We start from the raw sequence: 10,817 nt of genomic DNA on the forward strand, positions 1-10,817 counted from the left end.
AATTTCTTGAAATAAACACAATTTTCCATCCTTTTTATAAGTCCTTTATTAAACTCGATTCAACAAAAAATCATTAGCCCTTGCGCAATAGTTATCAGTGTCACAAGTTGATGTTTCACAGACATAATTCGCATAGAAATTTGATGGAACATTGATCCATCCATCCGTTACATAGGTCACCCCCTCGAGCATCTCGAGCATAGGTGAGCACCTCGGAAAATCCGGAGCCCAAATTTGCCATCCCTGTAGTTGCACTTGTTCTTCTCCGCTAGCCTGATCCCATTTCCAAAGTGAGCAGTTTCCATTGAGCCCGATATGATATTTATAAGTAGGTTGGAATTCCTTATAAGTCTTCAAAATCGCCATCACAAAATCGTGTTTTTCTCTGCTGTACTCATTGACCAAGTGACCATTGTTTCCCTTATGATGGCATGATGCTTGAGCAATGCTCCATGAAGCTGGCAAAGTGACTGGTTGAATGCAGGTACCTTTTGGCTGGTATTGGTGCCAGCTGTTCGGACAGAAACAGTTTGCTGAAAAAGACAAAAGTTATCAACTGAATTTGAATGGTTAAGAACGTGCTGACGTCACAATTTTTATAGAAAAATATTCCCGCATTTTTTGTAGATCAAACTTAAGCCTGACAAAATGTCCTCCTCACCTTTCAACAAAGAGTCTTGAATTTTTTCGATCAACCCCGGATCGTCATTTGTAAAATTAAACTCTTTCGTTGCGATTCCTCCGAGTTTTTCCAAAAGTTGTGTGTCATGGCTTTGCGAATAGGCAACAGTTATGATAATACCACCACTTGATAGAAACCGCGCCGCAACTGGTTTCGGATCATTCGCTCCATCATCTCTGTAAGTATCGGTGTCAGTGGAACGAGATTTTCAGGCAAAAAACGCCAAATTGCCGGAATTGAAAGCTTCTGGTAAAACGGTAAACCGGGAAATTGCCGGAACTGAAAAGTTTCGGCAAGTCGGCTAACTGGCAAATTGCTGGAATTGAAAACTTTCGGCAAATCACCGAATCGCCGGAATTTAAAACTTCCGGAAAATCGGCCAACTGGCAAATTGCCGGAATTGAAAAGTTTCGGCAAATCACCGAATTGCCGGAATTGAAAACTTCCGGAAAATCGGCCAACTGGCAAATTGCCGGAATTGAAAAGTTTCGGCAAATCGGTAAATTGCCAGAATTGAAATTTTCGGCTAATCGGTAAATTGCCGGAAATTGAAACTTCCGGCAAATCAGTAATTTGCAGGAATTGAAAACTTCCGGCAAATGGCCAAATATGCCGAATTTGCCGAACTTGCCGGAAAAACGGTAATTGCGAAAAATTTCGGCAAATTGTGGTTTTGAACTTTTTTAAAAATAAATTTCACAATTTCAATGTTAATTGGCAAAATTGTTGGCATCGTTTGAATGTTTCTACATCTATTTTGAAAAGTAAGAAAATTCTATAAAAATTTCTAAAGAAAACGGGCAAAAAATTTTCAAAAAGGCACAGTAATAAGTGTTTCCGTCTTATAAAAAAACTCTATAGAAACTTCCGGCAAATTGATGTACGGGAAATGGCAAATCGGTAATTTGCCGGAATTGAAAACTTCCGGCAAATTGGCAAATCGGTAATTTGCCGGAATTGAAAATTTCAAGCACATCGGCTAACCGAAAAGTTCCCGAAAATTAAAATCTCCGGCAAATCGGCAAACCGGCAAATTGCCGATTTGCCGAATTTGTCGACAATTTTTTAATGGCTTATAGGCAATTTAGTCGACTTTGTTGAACTACTATTTTTGCCGAACTAGATTTTATCGAATATATCCTGTTTTATCCAAATTAGCCAAAAGCCTACTTCACAACGTAGGCTAAAAACTGCAAACTCACTTATAAGTAGATGCAAATACAATGACAACTTTTCTGTAATGCTCACGACTGTGCTCCTTGTCCTGCTTGAACAGCTGCTCAGCACCAGATAACCCAGTAACAAGATACGATCCAATATTCGAACTGATTTTCAGCTGATCCATCATCTTATTCGTGTCGAGAAATTGATAGTCGTTGAGGGTGGCTTCCTGGAAATAGAGGCATAGATTTTGATTGCCGATTTGCCGGTTTGCCGGAAATTTTCAATTCGGGCAGTTTGTCGGTTTGCCGTTTGACGGATATCAATCTGCCGAAAATTTTTAGAGGAATTTTTTACAAGATGGAAACACTAAAAACTGTGCTTTTTTGAAATTTTTTGCCCGTTTTCTTTAGATATTTTCTAAAGACATATGCAAACCCGCAATTTATTTTCCGGCAAATTTGGCAAATCGGTAGTTTGCCGGAAACTTTCAATTCCAGCAACATGCCGATTTTTCGAAAAATTTAAATCCCGGCAATTTGTCGGTTTTCTAGAAAATTTAAATTCCGGCAATTTTTCGGTTTGCCGGAAAATTTCAATTCCGGCGATTTGCCAGTTTGCCGGAAAATTTCAATTCCGGCAATTCGCCAATTAGCCGGAAAATTTCAATTCCGACAATTTACCGATTTGCCGGAAAATGTCAATTCCGGCAAATTGCTGATTTGCCAAAAAAAAAAAGAATTCCGGCCATTTACCGATTTGCCGGAAGATTTCAATTCCAGCAATATTCCGATTTGCCGGAAAATTTTGCCGTTTTTCAGAAAATCGGTTAGTTGCCGGTTTGCCGATTTGCCGGGAAACTTCAATTCCGGCAATTTACCAATTAGCCGAAAATTTTGCTGTTTTTTCAGAAAACCGGTAAGTTGCCGGTTTGCCAATTTGCCGGAAAATTTCAATTCCGGCAATTTGTCGGTTTTCTAGAAAATTTAAATTCCGGCAATTTGTCGGTTTGCCGGAAAATTTCAATTCCGGCGATTTGCCAGTTTGCCGGAAAATTTCAATTCCGGCAATTCGCCAATTAGCCGGAAAATTTCAATTCCGACAATTTACCGATTTGCCGGAAAATGTCAATTCCGGCAAATTGCTGATTTGCCAAAAAAAAAAAAGAATTCCGGCAATTTACCGATTTGCCGGAAGATTTCAATTCCAGCAATATTCCGATTTGCCGGAAAATTTTGCCGTTTTTCAGAAAATCGGTTAGTTGCCGGTTTGCCGATTTGCCGGAAAATTTCAATTCCGGCAATTTGCCGATTTGCCGGGAAACTTCAATTCCGGCAATTTACCAATTAGCCGAAAATTTTGCTGTTTTTTCAGAAAACCGGTAAGTTGCCGGTTTGCCAATTTGCCGGAAAATTTCAATTCCGAGAATTTGCAGAGTTGCCGAGAAATTTAAATTCCGGCAATTTATCGATTAGCCGGAAAATTTCAATTTCGGCAATTTACCGATTTGCCGGAAAATTTCAATTCCTTCCCGGAACATTGCTGATTTGCCAAAAAAAAATGAATTCCGGCAATTCGCCGATTTGCCGGAAAACTTCAATTCTGGCAATTTTCCGATTTGCCCATCCCTAGTCAGGTTAACTTACAATAGTCTCATTATAATTATACGAGACAAGTCCTAGCCGAGTAGTCCTAGGGTTATCCTTCCGTGTTCCGATTTTGGACAATTGAAGCACACTGTTCAAAGTACCAATTATCTGGAATAGTTTAAAAATTATATTTAATACCAACTAAGTAATAACTCACATTATAAAGTCCTCCTTGAGTCACTCCTTTTGAATCATCCACCACTGCAACAACGTCAAGCCATAGATTGCTCAGATCTCGGCCGCACTCGCGTTCGGGGATATTCGCCGAGCAAGATCCGAGTAGGAAGAGAATAAGCAGTGATTTCATACTGAAGATGGTTTTAGGGACACTTGGCAGTGCCTTTTATACAGAATCATGTTTGTATGGTATGCGGAAAATGGTGTTATGATAAGATTATCAGTTGTTCCGGTGCGAGTTGTTTGAAGTAATGTTTGGGCAGAAGTGATGCATTACTTTTTATTTGGTTTTGAAATAATGAAAAGTATAGTTTTTTTTTACTTTTCTATCTCAAATCATTAGACAAAATTGAAATTCATATCGGCAAACAGGCAAATTTCCGGAATTGAAAATTTCCGGCAAATCAGCTGATTGCCGAAAATCAAAATTTCCGGCAAATCGGCAAACCGGAAAATTGTAGGAATTTAAAATTCCCAGCAAATCGGCAAACCGGCATTCTGGAGAAATTAAAAATTCCGGCAAGCTCAAAGCGTCTGGAGTCACCATCATCGCAGTGACAATGCAGGACGACGACGCAACTCTCTACAAGAAGTTGAAGGCTATTGCATCCCCGAATGCCATATTCACCAATTATGATGGGATCCTTGTAGCAGAGATCCAGGAAACTTTGCTCCAAACTAACTGCTTCCGCCCTCCACTTTAGTATCGGCTTAGGGTTAGTCTTAGGCTGAAGTTTTGGCTTAGTCTTAGGCTCAGGCTTAGGCTTAGGCCTAGGATTAGGCTCAGGCTTCGACTGTTAATTTCACTTTCCTTTCAAAACGTGAAGACCAAGAGGGAGAAAATTTGTCTAGACCTTCCAATAAAAAATCGTGAAATCCATTTTTTCTCACAAGAACGTGGGAATTCATTCATTCCAACGCATCAACTCCAAATTTTCTGTCATTTCTCGATCAATCGATTGATTGATCTTCAAAAACGTATCATGGAGCAAAAAAATGAAGAAATCGAAGCAATTGATGACCGAATGATTGCTGGTGTGGAAGTAAATTTCCAGAAAATGAGGAGATCAAAGCATAAGGTTTGTTTTCAGGTTTTGCAGCCCCATTCCGGTTTGATCCGGTAATTTTTTGTCAAAAAACTGACGTCTGAACGTTCTTTGAGAACTCTGCGTCTCTTCTCCCGCATTTTTAGTAGGTCTACGTAGATCAAACCGATATGAGACATCACGTTCAGCAAGAAAAATCGAGAATTTCCAGACAGAAGAACGTCTCACATCGGGGCAAGTTGACGCATTCGCTCAGAAACTTTTCGAGGCTTATCCAGACGGTTCGTTGGAGGGATTCTTGGATATTGACGATGTTCAAAAAGTTGGTTGTGTCAGTTTAGTACCTTAAATATGTCCGTAATTTTCAGAAAAAGTTGGATGAACAGCGGCAAGAGTTTACCGGAGATTATCCGATTGTTCAACCCGTGCTTGATGGATCCCGAGAGTTGATGGTTGTACTTAGGTGAGATACGGAGCATTTCGTCAATTTTTGGCGCGTTGCGTGTCGCGTCGCGGCTCGGAAAACAAAATATATTTGTCAGTGCAACGTGGTGTCAGGCTGTCTCAATACAGTTTGATCTACAAAAAATGCGGGAATTTTTTCCCAGACCGATTGTGACGCCAGCGCGCTCTTAACCATGCAAAATCAGTCGAGATGTCTGCGTCTCAACTCCCGCAATTTTCGAAGATCCGTGGCGAATGTCAATGGAGCGCGAAAACAGCTATGAGGAAGGCCAGAAGCCCGTGACCGCTGAGCCGGGGCCTTGACCCAGAAGTGGTTGCGCTGTCTCAAGTTTGCTGTTTTCTCGCGGACGAGAAAACGCTAAAATATGAGCAACATGGACTCCAAAATGATGGAAGAGAAGGATTCCTCGTCCACCATTCGTGTAGTTCTCTGGGAAAAGAACATAGCGTGTGAAAGATGGGGCGCAAACGACGAGGCAGTCCGAGTGAAGTTCCCCGACAATTTTCTCAATAGGGCGCGTTTTCATCGAACTTATGCGAGCACGTACCATGTTTTTTTCCAGATATAATCCATTGTACCATGCCGTTGAAATCTATGATCCTGTTCAGATTTATGATAGTGAAGGCATCCCAATGGTAAGTTCACCCATCCACGTGGTGTCAGGCTGTCCCATCACGATTTGATCTACAAAAAATGCGACGTCAGCACGTTCTTAAACTCCCGCATTTTTGTAGATCTAGGTAGATCAAACCGAAATGGGACACTCTCTGCCACCACGTGCCCATCACTTTCATGGTTCGCAAGTATTTTTCAGGTAGTCAAACCGATTCGCGAGCAGATTGTGAATTTGTTTGCTCATTTGTTCCTAGATAAGATCCGTCTGATCTTTGACATTGAATATGAGCAGCAGGTATTGTTTGCTTTTGCTTCTTTTTCTCTCTCCAACTCTGAATTTCAGGCCGACAAGTGCTCTGATAGGCTCCGCGCCGTTGGAGCAATGATGGCGATTGCTCTCGGATACAATCCAGCGGCAATGGACTACAATTTGAAGGGTATCTCAAAGCTCGTCAAGAAGATTCTCAATTCAGAATCACCGGATTTCAAAAAATTCGAGAAGGCAGATATCGGAACTTTGAACGCAAAGTATAGCGGGCAGAATCGTGTGACGATGTTCATTGGCAACAATGGGGAGACACTTTTGGCGACTCGAAATGTATACGGACTGGAGAAGCATGCACTCAAGACTGGGCTGGGGAAGATGGACAAGGTATGCAGCTAGCTGATATTGAAACTTACAATTTATGCTTAGGCTTTGGCTTAGGCTTAGTCTTAGGCATTGGCTTAGTCTTCGGCTTAGGCTTAGGCATAGGCTTAAGCACCAGGTGCGGGAATTTTAATTTCAAGCAATTAATGAAAAGCCAAATTCCAGAATGGACATGTCGTGGAACGAGAGTCATTCCTCGAAGAAGAATTCCACGATGAGACAATTTACAAGCAATTCCACGCGCCAGACCTTGGTATGGGAAAACCGGATAATGTGAATGCAATTAAACTGTTCCACGTGGACTACCGAGACTACGATTTGCAAAATGCCAATGGTCTCGAGCGGCCTATTTATCTGGAACCGTACAAACCTGTTCAGAGCGATTGCTTCGCGGTGCCCAATCTGACATCGACGCTTGATCGTGAGTTTTTTTTAGAAATTCGCTTAGGTTTAGGCTTAGGCTTAGGCTTAGGCCTAGGCTTAGGCTTTGGCTTAGGCTTAGGTTTAGGCGTAGGCTTAGGCTTAGGCTTAGTCTCAGGCTTTGGCTTAGACTGAGGCTTAGGATTAGGCATAAGCTTAGGCTTAGGCTTAGGCTTAGGCTTAAGGACCAGTTGTGGGCATTTTAATTTCAAGAAATTCTGAATTTTCAGTATGTGAAACTGTATCGTTAAAAAGTTCAAAAAATATTGAGTTTCTGTGGTTTTACAGATCATTTTGTGAGCCAACTTTCAATATATTTTCTAATTTAAATAAAATCAAGGCACTGGGGCCACAAAATGATGTGTAAAACCTCTGTAATTCAACATTTTCTGAAGGTCTAATGGATTCGAAGCATCGCTTAAATATGTATAAGGCGCATTAAATTAATTTTTAACGATACGACTGAAAATTCAGAATTTCTTGAAATTACTTGAATTTAAAATGCCCCTGTTGGCACTCCATAAGCTCAGGCTTCGGCTTTGGCTCAGGCTTTGGCTCAAGCCTAGGCACTCCAAATCCATCCCATTTTCAGGTGTGTCATCCAACGGAGAGCTTCTGAAATACGTGAACGAAGTGATGCAATCCATAACTCCATACACACCGTACCATCTTCATGCTCAAAGTGTCGAATATCTCCGCTATACGCCTCGTCACATGAATATGTGCATCAATCCGCTTCAGGCAATCCGTGCGTGGGCTCTTTTGGCTAATATGGCCGACGGGAAGACCAACACGGATCTGTTGAATTTTGTTGGCAAATGTGAGACTTTTTTCAGGCCTGGCCTTAAAATTTGATATTCTTACAGACACCTATCCCGGCCAACTTGAGAACAACAAGATGATGAACGATGACATTCTCAATCTTCACTTTGAAGCTGAAAAACTATTCGAGGGATGTGTCCGTGTGTTCACCGAACTGCCAAAGCATTTGTGGCACAACGAGGATATCCGTATAATTCAAAATAGCTATTACGGAGGGAAAAGCTTGCGCGGAGCTATGCAGCATCACTGCTTCGCAACAGATCCAGATGGGCTCTACTCTTGTCATAGGATCAATGAGGAGGTTGCGGTGAGTTTGATGCCTATGCCTATGGTTATGCCTTCCCATTTTTCAGCTCTCAACTCACGGAGCCGTCAACTTTGTAGTTCCGGAGAACCACGCGCCCAACTGGAGAGCCTCAATTGCGCTGGTCTCAGCGATGGATTGTACGTTTTACTGGAAAACCTACGCCAAACCAAAGTTGATGGACAACTTCAACTTTGTGAACGAACAGTACGGCGCTTCAAAGTGCGTTGGCTACTTTGCACATGCTGATTTCAAGTTTTTTGAGGATATTTACTGTCTGGAGAGCCGTATTCCAGGTGTCCGCTTGTACATTACCTTGTAAGTTTAGCCAAATCCCGTGGCGTCAAAGTGTCCCATTTTGGTTTGATCTTCGAAAAATGCGGGAAAAGAGAGACGCAGACTTTTCTACTGATTTTGCGAGTGTGATGACGTCACATTTTCCTGTGGGGAAAATTCCCGCTTTTCTGGTAGATCAAACTATAATGAGACAGCCTGGCACCACGTGCCTAAGCCCACCACGCGGTTCTGGCCTTGTATTTTTTGCGCTCCATTGACACTTACCCGCCGGAGGAAAGCCGTGTACTTAACACGGACAAATACATTTAGTTTTACAACTAAAACCGAGCAGCGACGCGCCCCGGCCGTGGCCGAGCCAAAATGGCCTAGTTCGGCAAACTCTTGCATTTCAAATTATAAGGGAAGCCAGAACCGCGTGTGGGCGCCCACTAGAACTCAAAAAAAAGGTCGAAAAAAATTTCCAGCGAATCGCCTGACAAGATGGACAGCAAGAAAGAGTTCATGTCCAAGCTTCACGAGAAGATCCAGACCTGCGGCGACTGGCACACCACCTTCGACTCGCCCGTCTTCCTACCCCTATGCACAACCTCTACACCACTTTCCCTATACGCCCACGCAAAAGCCAGCGGGCTTTCGAGAATCTTCTCCAGCGAAAAATCCGAGCTTCTCGAGATGAAGAGTATTCCGGCACGTGGTGGTGCACGTCAATTCTCCACACTTTACGATCACTATCACAAGACTGTGTTTGAAGTTCATGGGTCTGATCCGAAGGTTGAAAATTTTATGAGAAAACGTCCTCGTCGAATGTTTGATCAATTCTCGCCGGCCAGAGCTCATCAGTGTGTGGACGATTCGATGGCGGAGCTGCATGGGAAGTATCAGATGAAAAGTTAGTTTGACTTGGTAGTAATGCCTGCCTGCCTACCTGCCTGCCTATCAGCCAACAAGACTACCTATGTTTGCCTGCCTATCTAGGATCTAATGGCGTTTGCGTCCGTCGCGAGCTATCGCTATCCGCCTTATGATAGTTTGATTTTAGGCGGTAGGCAGGCGCTTAGGCTTTTCAGGGATACGACAGGAATATAGGCACTTTTAAAACATTTCATTCAGATCCGACAAAGGAATTCAATAATAAAATGAATATTAATCCATTGCTCACCTACCGCGAGAACCACTTGAACCACGATGAGCCCAGCTTCGAGTGGCTCCATGAGAATCACGAATTCGATTTGAAGGATCCTAGTAAGTCCATCATTACTTTTTCAAATTTCTAAGCTTTCATTTCCAGAAGCGCTCATGTTCAACAAACCATTCTACTATGTGATGACTCGAGCTTTGGTCGGAAAAAACCAATTGATTGTGTGTGCTGGGTACTTTGTGAGTAATATAACTCTCTTATCTTCAGATTTTTCAAAAAATTGTCAACTAGCAAAATACTTGTTATAATTTTCCCTACAATAATGTAGTTAAGAACTTTTTGATACCTCAAAAATGAACAAAGTTGTGGGTTCCCAAAGGCGACAAGGCGACTGAGACATGGGTGCATCGACCTTACCACTTTGGCAGCTCTTATCTCTGTTGTTTTTTTTCTATCAAAAAATTACTTACTAGCAAAATGTTTATTATATATTTTTCTACAATTTTGTAGTTTAAATCTTTTCGATACCTCAAAATTGAAAAAAGTTATGGGCTCTTGAAGGCGATTTTCTGAGACATGGTGCATCGACCAATTTCTTCAACAGCCCATATCTCTGGTATTTTTTGTTTTATCAAAAAATTGTCAACTAACAAAGTATTTAGCAAGTATTTTTCTACAATGTTGTAGTTGAGCACATTTTGATATTTTGTAGATGAGCCAAGTTATAAGATATCAAACACAAGTAGTACATTTTTTCAGAACAACACGACTTGGGTGAAGCAACAGTGATACGGCGGAGCAGTGGGAATTTGTTTTTAGAATTCTAGTATTTATGGAATGAAAAGGTTTTAATTGAATTATTTGTTTTATTTTAAAAAGAGCACAGAATAGGTAATGATTGGAGGCAGGCAGGCAGGCAGGCATTTGTGTGCCTACACGGAAGGCTTAGAACTTGCAGAACATCTGAAATGAGAGAAATTGTGCAAAATTAACAGGCTTATCGAGTTGCTAACCTTCTTGAAGCTCGCCCAGCATCCCTGTTTCCTCTGGCGGGGCCCGTATCGTGAGCGCAGGTTTCAGAAGATCCAAGGCCTTCGGCGGAATGTAGTCCGGATTCGAGAAGCCAATAGGTGGCCCGGACGGCTGGGACATCTCGAAACTTCTAACCAAAAGTGAAATGATTTTCAAAAAGTACTAATATTTTTCTACAATTCTATATAAATTTCAACTTTAAAAAGTCGGCATATCAATTAGAAAATGGGGGGTTTTCCCATTTTTCCGAAAAAAAAGCCAAAATTATAGCTAACATGAAAGTTATCGCAAACGAAAAAAAAGTAGAAATAGCGATAAAAAGCGCGACAGGTGTAGTTCGAGCGGTCCCTCGAGGATGT

The 10,817-nt window shown here is 41.7% G+C and overlaps 3 protein-coding genes and 2 non-coding genes across 5 annotated transcripts; 2 read left to right on the forward strand and 3 right to left on the reverse strand.

Annotated features, from left to right (window-relative positions):
- Positions 1-31: 31 nt before the first annotated feature.
- On the reverse strand, positions 32-3,799 carry clec-101 (VWFA domain-containing protein; the record flags this gene model as incomplete). Its single annotated transcript, NM_060548.3, has 5 exons — positions 32-533; positions 662-858; positions 1,885-2,072; positions 3,490-3,600; positions 3,650-3,799. 5 exons carry the CDS (start codon positions 3,797-3,799, stop codon positions 49-51), a joined length of 1,131 nt encoding a protein of 376 aa, NP_492949.1. The 3' UTR covers positions 32-48.
- An 801-nt stretch (positions 3,800-4,600) lies between these two features.
- F15D3.4 (SERPIN domain-containing protein) lies at positions 4,601-10,283 on the forward strand. Its single transcript, NM_060549.5, has 14 exons — positions 4,601-4,748; positions 4,927-5,037; positions 5,084-5,178; positions 5,744-5,816; positions 5,996-6,091; positions 6,140-6,448; positions 6,611-6,866; positions 7,458-7,685; positions 7,732-7,994; positions 8,041-8,309; positions 8,753-9,177; positions 9,399-9,530; positions 9,577-9,665; positions 10,186-10,283. Exons 1-14 carry the CDS (start codon positions 4,653-4,655, stop codon positions 10,213-10,215), a joined length of 2,472 nt encoding a protein of 823 aa, NP_492950.1. The 5' UTR covers positions 4,601-4,652; the 3' UTR covers positions 10,216-10,283.
- Positions 6,895-6,969, reverse strand: F15D3.10. Its single transcript, NR_050583.1, has one exon. It is a non-coding gene; the product is annotated as an Unclassified non-coding RNA F15D3.10 (non-coding RNA).
- Positions 6,895-7,047, forward strand: F15D3.11. Its single transcript, NR_050582.1, has one exon. It is a non-coding gene; the product is annotated as an Unclassified non-coding RNA F15D3.11 (non-coding RNA).
- Positions 10,284-10,297: 14 nt separating the features above from the next.
- F15D3.5 (uncharacterized protein) lies at positions 10,298-10,578 on the reverse strand (the record flags this gene model as incomplete). The annotated part of the gene is made up of 2 exons (NM_060550.3): positions 10,298-10,389; positions 10,440-10,578. 2 exons carry the CDS (start codon positions 10,576-10,578, stop codon positions 10,298-10,300), a joined length of 231 nt encoding a protein of 76 aa, NP_492951.1.
- Between the last annotated feature and the right edge of the window lie 239 nt (positions 10,579-10,817).

Source organism: Caenorhabditis elegans, chromosome I (assembly GCF_000002985.6).
Source record: "Caenorhabditis elegans chromosome I".
In the NCBI taxonomy this organism is placed as follows: Eukaryota; Metazoa; Nematoda; class Chromadorea; order Rhabditida; family Rhabditidae; genus Caenorhabditis; species Caenorhabditis elegans.

Coding starts and splice junctions, on each gene's coding strand:
- F15D3.4 (NM_060549.5), top strand. CDS start 4,653: ATGGAGCAAAAAAATGAAGAAATCGAAGCAATTGATGACCGAATGATT. Junction 5,817..5,995: donor ATAGTGAAGGCATCCCAATG/GTAAGTTCACCC, acceptor AGTATTTTTCAG/GTAGTCAAACCGATTCGCGA. Junction 9,178..9,398: donor TGGGAAGTATCAGATGAAAA/GTTAGTTTGACT, acceptor CATTTCATTCAG/ATCCGACAAAGGAATTCAAT.